This window comes from Xyrauchen texanus, chromosome 6, assembly GCF_025860055.1.
Source record: "Xyrauchen texanus isolate HMW12.3.18 chromosome 6, RBS_HiC_50CHRs, whole genome shotgun sequence".
Classification (NCBI taxonomy): domain Eukaryota; kingdom Metazoa; phylum Chordata; class Actinopteri; order Cypriniformes; family Catostomidae; genus Xyrauchen; species Xyrauchen texanus.
The window spans coordinates 46,253,835-46,271,445 of NC_068281.1; the positions used below are offsets into that span (position 1 = coordinate 46,253,835).

General features: G+C 38.3%; 2 protein-coding genes across 3 annotated transcripts in view; both read right to left on the bottom strand.

Moving 5' to 3' along the window:
- The window catches only part of LOC127644569 (oocyte zinc finger protein XlCOF2-like), a 45,563-nt gene extending 36,547 nt beyond the window's left edge, over positions 1-9,016 (bottom strand). The window contains exon 1 of the mRNA XM_052127799.1: positions 8,993-9,016. The gene's annotated coding sequence lies outside the window, so the exon portion shown is untranslated. The remainder of the gene's footprint in view (positions 1-8,992) is intronic.
- Positions 2,085-17,611, bottom strand: part of LOC127644572 (gastrula zinc finger protein XlCGF7.1-like) — a 224,837-nt gene continuing 209,310 nt past the window's right edge. The window contains exons 1-3 of one of the 2 annotated variants that reach the window (XM_052127804.1): positions 8,967-9,030; positions 8,289-8,529; positions 2,085-4,644 (exon numbers count right to left, since the gene is read on the bottom strand). In XM_052127804.1, coding sequence (XP_051983764.1) covers positions 3,908-4,644; positions 8,289-8,373 — 822 coding nt within the window. In that variant the 5' untranslated portion in view covers positions 8,374-8,529; positions 8,967-9,030 and the 3' untranslated portion in view covers positions 2,085-3,907. Of the gene's footprint in view, positions 4,645-8,288; positions 8,530-8,966; positions 9,031-17,611 lie in introns of those variants that run through there. The other variant, XM_052127805.1, reaches the window with a different exon arrangement.

The window sequence follows — 17,611 nt, forward strand, 5'->3', positions numbered from 1 at the left end:
AACAATACTAATATTTAAAAAGAGAGTGAAAGGCCAATGCGGAAAGGAGCCTCCCAGGGTGGATCGGAGCCAGTCCTCTGGCCCCTGGCAGTGGTCCTCCCGCTCCAGGCGGTTGGCCAGGAGCCCTTCCCTGCTCTGCGGTCTCAGACCCCACCATGCGGTTGGTAGGGGTCTCCTCCGCCACTAGCAGCGGCCCCGACTGCTCCAGGCAGTTGGTTAGGAGCCGTTCCTCTGCTCTCAGGCGGCCGGGCTCCTCTGTCCCCTGGCAGATGTCCACGGCTGCTCCTCTGGGGTGGATGGTAGTGGCGAGTACTCTACTACAGAACATCCCTCCTCCTTCCCGGGTTGCGGCACCAGTGTGACAAAATTCAATGGAAAGGAGGTGTGAATCAGCTTGAAAATAAAATGATAATTTAAAAATAAACTGATCCAAAAAGACAAACACACACAGGTGTCGGGCAGCTTCCCGTAACACTATCTCTCACGAATTGTGGTCTCCGGCCGGCCTTATCCCTTTAGAGTTTGATCAGCCTGTGATGTTAAATACGATGGCGCCACAGATGGCCGCCTCGGTGTGGAGCTCTGCAATTCTTTTGTTGTTTTTGTTTGTTTGTCCTGTGTTTAGTTATCTTTTTCCAGTCAGTTTTACCAGGGACGAACTGCTGAACATTCGGCAGCACATACCTGATAATCTTTTCCTGGTTTTTGAATATTCTGACGTTTTACTGGACATTTTAGGGGTTTTAAGAGTAGGGGTGCAACCCTGGGATTTGTAATGACCACAGAGTCAGGACCTCGGTTTAACAATAAAGGTCATTTAACAGGATGCACCTCTATAACGCTTCTCTGTTCTGGTCTGACTCTATGAGTTCTTAGCCTCTTGTCCGAGAGACAGTAGAAGATCGACCAAGTACCCATAAATACATCACTATCCAAACTTCTCTCCAGAGACCTTAGCAATAGTGCACTGTATACTATGATTTTCTAATGTTCTTTAGATTACATAACCTGTGTATCAAATGTCTTAATAAAATGTTATTTGTTTAATTAGGAATTAAGTTTTCACCTAATTAATTAACAGAGAAACAGCAGCTTATCCTTCATAAGATAATATTCACAATTTGCCAATTATTGCAAGTCACCCTGGCCTTGAAGCAGCAAAGCATCCCCACACCATCACACTACTACCACCACCACCATGCTTGACCGTAGGTATGATGTTATTGTGAAATTCTGTGTTTGATTTATGGCAGATGTGACTGGACTTGTATTCCAAAAAGTTCCACTTTTTGACTTTCAACAGGGACAATTGAGGCTTTTGTCACAATAATCAGTGTAAGCCTGTTTTACAAAACTGATCATTGGTGTGCTTTGTGATTTTTCTGTCATTAGAAATTTGCAACAAATAATAAGAGAATCATTAATTCCCATAGTCTAAGTGGTGATTTTTCCACTGTTCCAAACTTCCCCTTCACTGCCTCCTTCCAATGCTCATGTCTGTTTACTCACCCGCTAGAAGCCAAAAACCGGGGAAGGGATGATATTACCGGCAAACAGCATAGGTCAAGGAATTCAAATAGAAACAAAATACGTCTGCACTTCCTAATAGTAATTATCTGACACTGTCAGTAAAATCACAACCCTGTACCAACAGCCATGTGATGACATAATGTTCATATGAGGATGTGGGGCAATGTAACAATTACATGAGCTTTTCGTTTATTTCAATCCAGTCTGAAACGGTCATATCAGTCATTTTTCCAGACTGTGCGTTTCTGTGCCAGTAAAGATTTCAATGTCTTATATTAAATGTCCTGAAAGAATAACCCCAGGTAAAGTAAGTCTGTAAAAAGCCAGTGAATCTGCGCTGTCTGGGAGCACTTTAAAGGTGAAGCGTGTAATTTCTGCACTTCTAGTGGCACCAAATGGAATTACAAAAATAAAGGATGTTTTCAAACATGCTTTGTCAAAACCCTTCAGACTTGTCACACCCTTTCACTCTCTCGGATTCCGTATGAACAAATACGCCATACTAAATAAAAGGTGATAAACATTTAATGTCATAATAAAGAAGACCACTGTATCATAAACACACCAGACAGAAAGCATTTCAGAGGAATCAGCTCGTCCGATCTCATCACTGGATTGAATGGCAGCTGGTGTGCGGGGAGTTTAGCACAAGATGTGGGATCATTTTCGGTAAATAGTAAGTGTAACAATATATATTCCAAGTATCTTATAAATGTTCTAATGCTCAACAGTAATGAGCGAACTTGTGTGGCAATACCAGAGTGTAGCTTACCTGTCGAGAAGACAGACAGTAAGAATCAAACCTCAAAGTCTTCCACCTTGTAAATGTTTACTCTGATTTTACTCTGAATTTTGGTGAAGCTAAGAGACAGAAAAAAGACTTGCTAAAAGACAAAGATTAGTTTCCTCTGTAACACATCTGCCATGGACGTTCACATTCTCCCAGTTGAACAGTTTACTACAAGTAGCCATTTCCCAAACTCATGCTATAGGTTTAGATAAAAAGGGATGGGTGGAGCGGAGCGGGCTGCTCAAAATAAAAACATCAATGTTTTGATAGTGTTTAAACTTTTGGGGAAGGTAACTTTTAGTTGTCAATGAACAATAAACTGGGATATTAGAACTTAATTTGACATACAGAAAGTTACACAATTCACCTTTAACTATTGTTGTTTGGTTTCTGAAGTTCTCCAATTGTCTGAAGTGGATGTTGGCCAATGATAAGACACCTTCAAATTAAAAGACGCGTTTCACAAATTCAGATAACGCCGGCTGCTACTCTTAGATTAATGCATGTTTTCTCTAGCATTTTTTTCAGTAAAGCACATATTTATCCGAAAATAAATTAAAGACTGTGTTTTCTTTTGGTTTGGAAATGAGCAGCCATACATTTTTGGACATTAAATGAAAAAATACAATTACAAGACGTGAACGGATTGTGCATCTTTTTAATTCAAAATAGTAAGCATTACAATCACCAGTTCAGTTGTATTTTGGCAAATATCCCTACCAATTTCTTCTAATAAATAGGGGAGAGTAAAAATACAGTTTTTCCGATACATCTAAATTTGAACAAACTCAATATCGATTCTTAAATCACAAGATTGATCTTTCAGTGGGCAACCCGCCACTACAATAAGAGGAAATCCCTTGCATTTGCAACCAAATTTCGCGCTATGTGACTAAAGTGAATATATTTGGCAACTGGCTTGTAAATGTTTACATTTCACTCACCAGTAATTGTGTAGTTTAGTCGTGAAGTGTTCAGCAGCGAGAACCTTTCACAGCGTGTTGACATTAAAAGTTGTTCCGTGTAATGAGTGTCCAAGACGAGATCCACGTGACCCATGTGTCATTGAATACGGTCTCTTTTAATACCCTATTTGTTCTTTAGTCAGTTGTTGATAAAAAACTTTTTTTTTTAATTCTAATCATGCATTGCACAGATGAGATAAAGCCATTCAAGTCCTCTCTAGTAAAGATGCGCTCATTTAAAAGGCGTTGTTTACTAAAATGCAGTTTTTGTAAAAGAGACCGTACCGGGTTTAGCACGTGTTAAACAAATCACTGTAAATACTTGTAAATAGTACAAATTATGTAATTTAACAAATATTTTATAGGAAATAAAATATCTTATTTTTAAAAAGCCAAGATGTGACCAAAATGATGAAAAAAATAAATCAAATATAATTAGTAAAATTAATATTTTCCAAATTAATCTAGTTAAAATTTCCCTATATAATTAACAGCATTAGCTGGGAGATCATTTCTTTTAGATGTAAGCAAAAGGGACATTATAACAGAAATAAACCCACATCAATCGTTACGGAATCGATATCGGAACTGAGAGCTTCTGACATTTTTTGAAATGAGTTGATTAGGTGCAAGTCATCTCACTTGAAGGCTTCTCTTCAGTATGCACTTTCTCGTGTGTTTTCAGGGCTACTGAATGAGTGAAACTCTGTCCACAGTGTGAACACTTGTATGGTTTATCTTTAATGTGGATTCTTTGGTGCATCTTCAAGTTGCCTGCTTTTGTAAAGGCATCGCCACACTCAGGGCACACGTGAGTTTTCACACTGGAATGAATTTCCTGGTGCTCCTTAAAAAGGTGCAAGCATGAAAAGCTTTTTCCGCATAAGGAACACAAATGGGGCTTTTCATTTGATGCCACGGTAACGTTTTTATCGCACTCACAGTTTAAGGGCTTTGCATCAGGGTGCTGAAAGTCCACATGATTTTCAAGACATTTCAAATATGCGAAATCCTTTCCGCAGTGATGGCATATGAAAGGCCTCTCTCCAGTGTGAATTCTCATGTGAGACTTAAGGTACACTGAATTTTTTAACCTCTTTCCACACTGGAGGCATGCGATGGGCTTATCTTCAGCGTAATTCCTTAAATGTCTCTTAAAAACAATTTTACGAGTGAAATTCTCTCCACAACGAGGGCATGTGTAAATCTTATGAGCCTTTGTTTGTTGTGAGGAATTCTGTTCAGTCTGTGAGCAACTAAATGATTTCTCTCCAGGTGTGACATTAGGAGATTTCTGATGCTGATGTTCCTCCTCCACTTCATTAAGTTCTTCATTTTCTTCTTTCGAATCCATCAGGTCTAAAACAAACACAATATATAGTCAAAGATAATTTAAAGGGCAATAAATGTGAAGGAGGGCTGGGCGATATGGAAGAAATATTTTCACCATAATAAAAAAAGTGCAATGTCCGATTACATCGTCATCCCCACTGCGCCGATTACTGAACACTTCTTGCACCAGTCGATTTTGCTTTAAAAATAAATTTCATTTATTCAAACACATAAATCAAAAGATATTTCTAAATTGAATTTGCAATTCAAACGAAGCAAAAATTCCATTAAAATAACGAAGTGGTCAAAAATGTGTATATAACCACCTCTTCAAATCCAAACATTTACTGTCTCCAACTTCCTCCACCGGCCCCATTTGCCATCACGCAAGTATCTGTCTACGACAGAGGTACTTAAGAGGTCCGGTCTCTACATTTCCTTTCCAGCAATGTCTGTATAATAATACGTAGCTTACATGGTGTCATGTGGCTATGAAAATATAATATATATTTTGTAATAGTTTTATAACTTGCCACATTGGCAGTAATGGTACTTTGTAAGAAAAAATAAGAAAAAGGAAATCCTAAACAGTCAAATAAGTCTCTTCAAACTGGGCAGGGATGAGGACATTGGGGTCACAGAGACAGCCAAAGTAGTGGGGTCTAAGGGATCTTCTACCAAAAGATTAAAATATTTCATCAAGACTTCATCAGTTGAGGGCACTTAGATATGAATATTAAAAGATAAGATCAATAGTTTATTTTGAGGCTGAATGACAGCAGTCATTTAATTGTAGAAAACATTAACTGTCTTTGGTCAGTTAGGATCACTACTTGATATTAAGAAAGTGAAATGTCAGAATAATATTAGAGAGAATTATTTCTTTGAGATTTTATTTCTTTCATCATATTTCCAGTAAGTCAGAAGTTTACATACACTTTGTTAGTATTTGGTAGTGTTGCCTTTAAATTGTTTAACTTGGGTCAAACATTTCGGGTAGCCTTCAACAAGCTTCTCACAATAAGTTGCTGCCATTTTGGCCCATTCCTCCAGACAGAACTGGTGTAACTGAATCAAGTTTGTAAGCCTCCTTGCTCACACACGCTTTTCCAGTTCTGCCCAGAAATTTTATTGCCCACAATTTTGGAGGTATGCTTGGGGTCATTGTCCATTCGGAAGACCTATTTGCGACAGAGCTTTCACTTCCTGGCTGATGCCTTGAGATGTTGCTTTAATATATCCACATCATTTTCTTTCCTCATGATGCCATCTATTTTGTGAAGTGCACCAGCCCTCCTGCAGCAAAGCACCCCCACAACATGAAGTTGCCACCCCCATACTTCACGGTTGGAATAACGTTCTTTGGCTTGCAAGCCTCACCCTTTTTCCTCCATACATAACAATGGTTAGTATGGCCAAATAGTAAAAAATAAGATCTGTGTCCCCAAGTGCACTAGCAAACTGTAGTCTGGCTTTTTATGGCGGTTTTGGAGCAGTGGCTTCTTCCTTGCTGAGCAGCCTTTCAGGTTATGTTGATATAGGACTCGTTTTATTGTGGATATATATATATATTTATATTTATTTATTTATATACACTTGTCTACCCGTTTCCTCCAGTATCTTCACATGTTCCTTTGCCGTTGTTAAGGGATTGATTTGAACTTTTCGCATCAAACTACGTTCATCTCTAGGAGACAGAATGCTTCCTGAGCGGTATGATAGCTGCGTGGTCCCATGGTGTTTATACTTGCGTACTATAGTTTGTACAGATGACATTTAACATTTTTGCATTTGGCTGATGCTTTTATCCAAAGCGACTTACGTTGCACCTTTTACAGGGACAATCCCCCCGATTGGAGCAACCTGGAGTTAAGTGCCTTGCTCAAGGACACAATGGTGGTGGCTGTGGGGATCGAACCGACAACCTTCTGATTAACAGTTATGTGCTTTAGCCCACTACACCACCACTGACTTGGCCTCCAAATCCCCCAGATCTCAATCCTATTGACCATCTATGGGATGTGCTGGACCAACAAATCCGATCCATGGAGGCCCCACCTCGCAACTTAAAGGAATTAAAGGATCTGCTGCTAACGTCTATGTGCCAGCTACAACAGGACACCTTCAAAGGTCTTGTGGAGTCCATGCCTCGATGGGTCAGATCTGTTTTGGCAGCACGAGGGGGACCTACACAATATTAGGCAGGTGGTTGGAATTTTGTGGCTGATCGGTGTAAACACCTCTGAAAAGTTATTAAATTTAAAACCTGATTGGGTGTAAAGAGTAGCGTCTCTATTTACGTTTGATGTGTTGTTTTTAAAAAATCCATACATTTTTCGTGAGTCAGTGTGCTGATAAATATGAAGTCTACATATGTGGAAAATGGGACCTTACTCCCTCAAAAGTAATAAAAAAAACTTTTTTTTTTTTTTTTTTAAAGTTAGTTATTTTTAATATTTTTCAATATAACACATAATATATTTAATATTAGCACATCTATGGGTCAATTTACTTTTTTATTTTGTTATCACTATACAACATGGTTCTATTCATTAACATTAGTAAAAGCATTCCTATATATTTACTGTGCATTTTCACATTTAAAATTAATTTATTCATCCAAAAGGTGAAACATTTTGTTTTCAGAGGCTTTATATGGAGTTATGGGCTTTTTACACAAAACGCGAACTTCACCAGTTTCACTGCTGCAGCTTGTAGAGAAATCAGTTTCCTTTTTTTGATCTGCTTGTCACATACCTGTCATGGGAGGAGGGCAGTCCAGCTGAAAGGTGCTTTGTGCCACCTATCGTACCAGGGTAAAATTGCTTGTCGATTAGTGCCACCTATTGTAAAGGTGTGAATGTGATAACAGCAATCATTCGCATTGCTTTCAAAGTGCAAGGGCCATTCGCTGGCGTTTCGCCTCATACAATCATGCTCCCTTTGCTGTTAAAAGGCCTTCAGGATTTAAATGAGGTGCACTCTAACTGTTCTCAGACAAGTGCAGACAGACAGCACACTGGAGGTTAAGCCAATCACTAAATAAGAAGCAAGGATGCACCCTATGGCTTTCTATGCAGCCAAGTGCATTCACTCCCAAAATCCAACCAAAAGTTCAGTTTCAGGCTGCAGATGATGTTTGGACCACTCAACATGTTTGGCAGACATGGGACAATGATAATCAGTATAGATAGATTCAGACTTTTGTAATGTTACATTTTATTTTAACATGGTTGGCAGTGATTTGATGATGCTGGCCGTTACTTTTAATAAGATAATTAATTCTGTTTGATAGAAAATCAGCTGTAATGTCTATAATGTCTCACATTTTCATGTGGGACAAGGATGTGCGAGGTCTGTGAAGCCAAACTGCACTCTGCTATCCATGCACGCGTGTCAACCGGGTTTCCTGTAAAACCCAAACTCCACTGACAGGATCAGTCACAGTCAGATCATTGCCAACCGGGCGCTCCTTAAAATGCAATAATTTTTTTAATTGTGTAAAATAGGCACATCATTTCAGAATATCAATCGCAGGGCCCTGAATCAAATCAAATCGGCATACTTTGAAATATTTGCAAATATCGGATCGCAGGCCAAGAGAATCGATACAAGGTCGTATTGTGATGAACCGGGGGGTGGGTCTTTAATGAAGACGAATGGACACAAACCTATTTGTTCCTCAGTATCTTCATTTTTCACTCTGTGTGTTTCTGGATAACCCATGTCCTCACTCTCCTCTTTAATAAAATCCATCTTTGCAGTAGTATGTCAGAAATTGTTGACACACTTGAAGTTTGTCCTGCTCTTCTGGAAACTCTTCTTCAATTCAAAGATGACAGGAATATTCAGAGCATTTATTGGTGAATTGATTTGGGATTCACAATCACTGTGTGGTAGTGATGACCAGACCTGCCAATATTACAAATTAATGTCAGAATTTAAACATTTCTGTATTTAAAACATTAAGCTTTTCTGCTTTACTATTTACATTGCTGTATTTATACTCTAATTTGCTTATTTTTATCCTTTACTGATTTTTATCCATGTTAATTTCATAAATTTCTAAAATATTTAAAAATGTTTTCCGCATCAATTGAGGAGCGGAGAATGATGTTACAAATCTTGAAGAATAACATAAAACATTATTTACACGTCTACAACAGCGCACAGCGGACTTAAAGCCAAATTAATCTGAATTTCACACCGCAAACGATGTTTACTGCGGGCTTCAACAACACAAAAAATTCAGCACATCATAAACTACCACACATTTATTTTGATAACAATACCGTGTTTTTAAGATTCGCATGTAAAGTTTTAAATCAGTTTTGTATCGTTTTATTTACCTGAAATGTTGCCCTCAAAATCAAACCTGCAAACAGAAGAATGATGAGTCGCGATGCAGACTTATGACGTCACAACAAAGGTTTGAATCAAAATAAAAGCTCTTTTACACCTGCTGTTTAAACCTAAAAATTAACTTCCATGACACCAGTCATTAATTGTTACATCTTTCACTATTTAAAATTATTTATTAACATTTAAAAATTCAACAGCGCCTTGGCCACGTGACCAACAAAACTAACAAGGTTCATAATGTAGGCTACACGCAGTGGGCCTACACATTGCACTCGCTTTTATTTGTCAGTCTGCATAACCCTCAAACTACTTTAAGAACATCCACAACCTGTAGTTTGTAAATTTTCATCTCAGGTGATTTAACATGAATTTTTCTCTGTTTTGCGTGGTTTCCTGCGAGGATTATTTTGACTACCTTTCACATGCATGTTGTAGTTTGTGTGGTCTGTGCGGGAGATATGAAGGCCAAACCTTTAGGAACGCTTTACACTGTGCATTACAATACCGCGACATATTCAGAACCCGTTTTAAAATACATAACAATATAAATTTATAACATAAATAGCTAGTAGGCTATGTGCATTATAGCAATTATGATAATTCTCTTCAATGGGCTATATGCACGCATAACTTCCGCGTTTGACGCAAGGATGCTCTTGCGTTTCCGGTTGGGGAGATTTAAAGCGGAGGTAAACGGGATTATGGCAGAGTCTTCAAAATTTTCTCGTTGTTTGCTTGAGTTGCCAAAATTTAGTATTCATGATGTGCGAAGAATTGTACGAATGTGCAGTACAACGCCACAGAGCAAGCTTGAGAAAGGTTTCAAGTTTTATGTTTCGTCTTATCTCTGCAATTATGAAGGTAAGTTCAGATAGCCTGAACTAGTACGTTATGGCTAACATTGTGCTATTATTTTTACATTCCGGCCAGCAGCAGACTAATCACGCTAATATAAATGTTTGGCATGTAATGTGTTTGTAATTTTGTTTGTAAAAGTGTCAGGTAAAATCAGGGCCACAAATGAGATCTCAGTGAAAGCTCAGTGTCCCAGTTAACAATTTTTCGTTCCCAGAACGTTCCCAGAACGTTACTTTCAGGTTCCCAGAACGTTCCCTGTTGGTTAGCTAGGAAAGTTTTCTTTACGTTAACAGAACGTTTCCTATAGGTTAGGGAAACGTTCTCGGAACGTTCCCGAAAGGTTCCCGGAACGTTCCTCGAACGTTTTCCTAACCTCTACATCCTGATATGCCTGTACACAAATTATAGGTCTACAAACAACATATTCTACATTTTTATTCTCAAACACTTAAGAATCCTATGAATATATTATTATTAGCCTACAATATATTACAGAAAATAAGTAGGCCTAAATCAGTTTGTATTAAATAATTAAATCAGCACACAATCCATGTTTTTGTTGATTCATTGTTTAATTATCAACCTAAAATAAGTCACTAACACAGCGTTAACAAACTTTATTAAGGAACAGGAATATTTAACATGAAAATATTTCAATAAATAAAATTGCACAAACATTTTAATTAAAACTATCTTTTTGCAAACTGTAGCCTATAACTTACACCAAAATTGATTCATATACAATTAATTTATATACAATATACAATGTGCTGATCTTCACGATCCGCTCAAAACGTGTATAGCCTACTCCCGACACCGTTATCTGCAAATTTAACAAGAAAATGAAAAGATAACGTGTTACATGTACATTAGATGAAACAATTAGATGAACAATTAAAGAAACAATCTTCTGTCATGAAGTGACAGTCGCATCTAGTCTGGGCCGGGTTTCCCGATAACAATGTAGGCTATCTAGCTCTTGAGAGCGCTCTCTACGTGCAAGGTTACGAACGCTCGCGGCAAATCCACGTGTGTTTCCCAAAAATGCACTTAACATGAACGCATATAATAAATAATAAATAAATCAATAATAAATTCTGATACAGTGTGTTTACCATTTTAAAGTCCTGTGTGGGGCAAATTTCAGGGCCAATCCAATTTGGTCTTCCACCTCAGTCGCCTTCAGTGTTTTGAAGTTTTTTTGTGTTGCTCCTAGAAATAGAATGAAATAATCTCTGTTAAAGTCTAAATAATCTCGTAACGTACATTGTATATACATTTATATTAGAAATAGAGTTAGATTTGAAGTGTAGGCATATTGTTGACCTAGGCTAGAAGTCCGTTTTCACCCATAAAAATAATAATAATAATAAACATTAAATAAAATTACCATCTGACATTTTCAAATTACTCCAAGTTTTGACATGTGAACACAGGACCTGAAACCATGATGCTCTCAAGTTGGACCTGCCTAATTTCTCGAAATGTTGTATTAAAATATACATAAAAATGCATTTTAATAATGCATTTTGTACACAGAAAGACAAGATTCATTCTAATGTCTGCCGACATGTAGTATTTTTGTGCATTCACCACCATCCCATTTCATAGTGAATTTAGTAAACAGAAATCTTTATTAATTTTGTTCTGCAGATGAAAAACGTGAAAAAAATGGTTGAGTGGTATGCTATGGGCCTACAACTGCACCTGCTGATGCATTTGGGAAACGCAGCCCTTTATGCTGTTGGATTACAACATTATAGGCTATATTAAATAGGCCTACACGTATCATCAATATAATTCATCATAATAAATTTCAGTTTCTGTATTCCCTTAAATCCTGAGCCTCGGTCAATCCGTGATCCGTTCGTCACATACGCTTTTGCACCTTGAAGCAGATTTTGCAAGATATACACTCTGTATTGTTAATAAAGTGGCAAAAACGGGCTTCCATATAAAATAGTTACTTTTAGATAACTCCACAAAAGAAGTTAGAAGAGTTAGAAGAAACTTTCCTATTATACTAGAGCAAATGTTGAGGCCTTGGAAGGCAAGTTTGTTCTTCCTCCCCTTCAGGCTGTAGGCACTCAGCACTTCTTTCGATGCCACCTTACGCAACATTTTGCGTATAGCTGCCCCTGGATTTGCACCCCCAAGGGAGCGAAGGTAGTTCATCTATAAAACAACAACAACACCATTAACAACTAAAACAACAATGTTATATAAACAAAGAATACAATTATCTATTAAAATGGAACAATAGGCTTCTACAGATTAAAATAATGCAATTATCATGCAATAGCTGATTGAAAGGATTAAAGTGTCTGTTAATAAATGTGATTGTATATGTGCTGTCAATCGATTAAACTTAGTTGCACATTATTTCTGTAATTAATCGCTATTATTAGCACCATTAAAGTTTGTAATATATTTTTTATATTGTACCAATTTCACATATAATCTCGAAATGATTGTAGAAACATAAAGACATTTTTTTTGGTCTTTTTTCTCCGTTTCACCTCGTGCCTAACGCCCTTCATCCGTGAATTCACGATACAGCACAGCCTCTGCTTATTGCTTACATACATTACGTTTATTACCATCTTTGTCCTTTTCTCCTTGTTCAATGCAATGTCCAACTCTTTAAAAGCCTCAACATTTTGACATGGCCCAGCAAGGATTTCCTCCTCTGCTTCGCCACCTGGCACAGCCACAGCAGCCAGTATACTGCGTTGCAAGGAGAGGATGTCTTGCTGATTTTCACATAATTCCTGCAATCTCTGTAGGACTTTTGTGCGATAGTCTATGTAGAAATAATAAACATGACAAATTTCGTTCCTTAAATGTCTATGCAGTTTTTGCCATTAATTATCTAGACGTGGCCGCATGACAGTACACTTCTAATAATACCTAATCACCTCCACTTTTTGGACTGGACCTTGCCCCCAGACCCAGAGGGGTCCACTCCTAAGACTCCTATAATATTTTGTGGGAAACACTATGTATGCATGCATGTTTGTGTCGAAGAGCTGCTACTGTAGCTTACTTTTTGTGGCTTCCTCAGTTAAATTCTGTGGCTCATTTAGGAGGAGATCTGACACTGCAACAAACAACAAAATGGGTTACAAAGTATTACATGCTAATGAATATAACACAATACATTTTGATTTCCACACCTTGATGGAGGGGAGACACATTTGTCTCTGAAGACTCTGGTAATGACTCTTCTGCTGTAAAAATAACAATTTATTATAGAGCTGCAGGTATAAATAAACATTGAAAAAGTTTAATATCATTCAATGTTTACTGAATAAATCCGGAGATCTTGTCATTTGTCGTTCTGTGGGTGAGAGAGAGTAATATATTGCTTTAAATATATTTTGAATGATACCTTATATGTTAAATAAATAAATAAACTGGAGAGTATTATATTCTGCAAACCTTTGTCTTGTGGGAATGTTTGGGGAAATGGCTGATCTAAAAACACACCAGAAATGTGAGAAGTGTTAAATGTTAGCAGGTTGCTTTGAATTTTCATAGTTTTAGAAAACTAAATAAAGCGGAAGAGTGAATAACATGTATTATTACATGACTTACATTTGGGTGGAACAGGTTTTGACAATTTTTTCTCCTGAATTGGGATAAATCTGCCCTCATCTAAAATATATAGAAAAAGTATAAAAGATAAGTTATAGCAAAATGCATGTTTTATGTGTAAAAAAAAGTAATTGACAATTTTGCTCTTCAGTGGACTTGGTATTTAGATATTTTTTTATTGATTTTTAACAGTTTCAGTTTTAATTACTTTTTAATCACAGTTTTAATCACGTTGTAAAGTATAACGTTTCCAAATGTTAAAAAGTATAATTACTTAATGCTATAAAATGTCATTATGTTCCACTGGAGCACTCCTGTGACTTTCTGCAGACAGCCCTTACAATATAAATAAACTGACCTTTCACATGCATGTTGTGTGATTTAAACATTTACCATCTGAGGAGATGTCAGTTTCAGACTGAAATCTTCTTGGCTTTTTGAGCTGCCTCTTTTTATTTGAGGTGTCCTCCGTTTCCAAATTAGACGTCTCTGCAACAAGCCGGCATTTCTGGGATGCTTTTGTATATGAGTCTGGAAAATATAGATTGTTGCCAGAATATTACATTTCATAAAGTAATTTTAGAGATAAACCAAAAAAATGTAAACAACATTGTAAGGCTATTGTTTGGTAAATAGGCGGTCCTTACAACAACATATTCATGAGTTACAGACAATACACATAGTCTATAGACCTGTTTTAATCCTGTTGTACCTGTACTTAGCCAAATTTTTTTAATACGGAACCGTTTCCATTTTTGTTTGTCAGGCATGGCACTTTTTTGAACCAACTGCAGTGTGTTCAGAAATGTCCAGTAACAGAATATCCCCTGTAAAAAAAAAAAGAAGCTTTTTTTGTTTTGTTTGTATTTTATTAATCTGATTTTAATATTGTAAGTTAATGTTACTTTAAAGTTAATTGAATACAAAAGCATACTTCAGTGGTCTCCTCCAGCCATGTGGTTGGGATGATTTCCACCGAACTGTCATCTGCAAATTCCACCACTGCAAATGTTTTCTTTTCCATCTGTTAAGAGATTCAAATAATAATAAAATTAAGCAATTAATAAAGGTGAACACATAACCAGTTCTGTACAGTCATTCAACAGCTTGCAATTGCTTGAATTATATTATTTCCCTTTTTGGCCTACCTGTTTGCAAGGTGCAAAACACGGTGATTCCGTGCGCTGTAAAATAACGGTAATCTAGCTGTGTTTGCCAGCAATGTACTGTTAATTTACAGTTCTCCTTTTTTACAGTATGGAGGTTACTTGTGTCATTTGGGAAACCGATTAATTAATTAATTAAAAACATGACTTTAACTCAAATCAAAGAAAAACTAATATTAAAGTCAAGGGTCAAGAGCCCAACTAAAGCAAACACTAATCACCATCATGGTAACATCAAATGAAAATAAAATAACATCTAAACCTGTCACGTTTTAATAAGAACTTCTGTAGATGTCTGACAGAAATAAAGTCAGTCTGGTTGGTAATAAGTGAAGCTGGTAATGCTGTTTGTGGAGTTGTTTAATACTCCTCTGGAAATTACCTTATTAACTATGTAATTATTTACCCAGTCAAGTGGACTATATTAGTGAACTAATGTTATGGTGAATGAGGGTATAGTGTGTGTGTGTGTGTGTGTGTGTGTGTGTGTGTGTGTGTGTGAGGGTGAGCGCGAGAGTTAGGGCCCTTACATAGTCTACGCGAGCAAGTGACGCGAGCGACGTGCTCCTTTTCATAGTCCGCAAGCAGACGCACGTGTCACGGGCGATGCGTGAAATGCAATACACCGCTCCCGCAACAGGGGGTAGTAGAGTCTGGTGATATTAGTAGAGTCGGGTCACGTCATATTCAGACCAAAATGGCAACTGAAGACTGGCGCCTGACTTTTTGTGCGCCCTAGTAAACTTTTCACGGTGATTTTTCCAGTCCGTTTTCACATTCTCTACGTTCTTTCCCATCGCGGTTGCAACCTCCCTCCAGGCATTTTCCAACGCTATTTTATTGGAGTGTAATTGCGACGAACTGTCGTATAAATGTGGATGTATGCGTATAAGCTCGCATAATTTTTCCTCTTCGCCCGCCATTGTAATCAAATCTTCTTCTGTAAACATAATATACTTGAATTAATGTACAATACTTGCAATGTCGCCCCCACCGACACCGCGTAGTATTGCGCGCATCGGTGCGTCGCGTATCAAAAACTAGGACGACACATTTGGCTACGCATCGACGCATAATGGCGGCCGAAGCGTAGCGTTTCATACGCGTACGCGTACCGATGCGTTGACTATGAAAGGGCCCTTAAAGTTCATGCAGGATGGCCAAAAACAATATTTCCTGTTTTTTTTCCACCATTATTGCAGTTCTTGTCAGCTGCTGTTCCGGCACAAGTGTCATTGTGGATTGCCTTGACTGCACTTTGAAACAGCCAATTATTCGTGAGTCACATGGTTCCCTGAAAAGTGGTTCCGATTTTTTGAAAATCTTACACAGTACCATTGGGGAACCTGACTCGTCCAACACAACCCTCTCTTCAATGGCCTCACAACATTTTCCTTCCCCAAGAATGAAGGCATTGTTTGGTCTTGCGGTTTTGCACTTTGTGACCACCACAGATTGAGTCTGTGAAGACTTTGAAATCTCCATCAACCGTTTTGCCACTTGAACAAGTGGCTGCTTTCCTGACCTTATGAGTCGCTTGAGCTTTCCAAGATAGTTCTCAAATGGAAATGCACTGCAAGCATCAAGACTGCCAAAATGCATCGCCTCTGCTGGTAGATGTACCATTGAATGGATGTTGTACACCATGAAGTGGTCGCCATATAGGTCTTTTGTTTTTCCCACGAAGTCATCAGCTCAGTGCTGTAGTTGTTGTAGTCCACTGCCAAGCTGGGTGAAAGAAGAAGGCCCAATGCAACACTGAATGCCATAAAATGGTCGTACAGCTGGTCTGCCAGAATTCACTTTAACACTATCTTGCCAGTGTATACAGCAAATTGTCGCAGTTCAGTTGCCTTCCACCTATCTATGTCCTCTAGACCCCTTGGTTTTCTTTGGAAACAGCTTGGGATGGCCTTCCTGAGTGACTGCAGCCTTTGGGTCACCTCATTTATTTGGCCAGCAGACATTCGCACCTTTCTGTCTCCTCTAACCCACTCTGTAATGAGTTTCTTCATAACACCCAGGCAGGCTTGGTGCATGTAGTCAATTGGGAATTGACTTATCATGTCCAATGGGAGCCTCAAAAAGGGAGATGTTGGAGTGGCCTCATTCTCCTGACGTCTGGTCATTTCAGCACGAAATATTTCATTGGTGCGTAGTGTGAGGTTGTCTACCTCTGGGTACGTCACTCGCCTAGATATCCATGTTCCCTTCTGTGTGCATTTGTCACACCCAAAATACCCGAATACTGCTTGATTTTCTTCACCATTGCTCTTGCTGGTGCATCACAGACAACACATCTAATTTTGATCTGTTTTCCTTCCAAACCATTGTCAAGGAGTTCCTGAATGTCTTTTATGGCTTCCTCAACAAAATCCAAATTTGTTGGTCTGGAAGGACCAAATGTCAGTGTGACAGGAAAAACTCTGATGGGTGTCAGATGAATGGCACAGAGAATGGGCCATAGATGTGTCCTGCTGCTTCTAAAAATCGGCAGTCCATCAATATTAAATGCTATCTCCAGTGCTGTTATTGTTTCTGTCATCTCTTTCGGGTAGTGCTGCAGCTGCTCACTAAGACTCTCTCTAATGTTAAAATGAACACACCCCATCCCTGACTTTGTCACTGTTTTGATTTGTCTTGGAGTTTGCAGCAAGGTTCTTGCTGTTAAAGGCAGTTCTGGATGTCCATGGTTTTAAGTCCCCTCAGAAGGTCATCAATGGCATTATGAGTAATGAGGTGTTTCATACTCCACTCTTGCAGAAACGTTGAGAGTGAGGCTGGAGGCATTTCATCCACATCTTCAGGCTCTGAACTACAGTCTTCTTCACTGACCGCATTATTCACACCCTCGTGTCCTGAACTGCACTTCTCTTCACTGTCTCCATTTCCCACACTCTCATGCCCTGAACTGCTTTTCTGCTCACTGACTCCAGTCTCTACACTCTCAAAAGCACTATGGATATCCTTGTCATTATAATTTCTTTCATCCATGTTGACATGACTTTGAC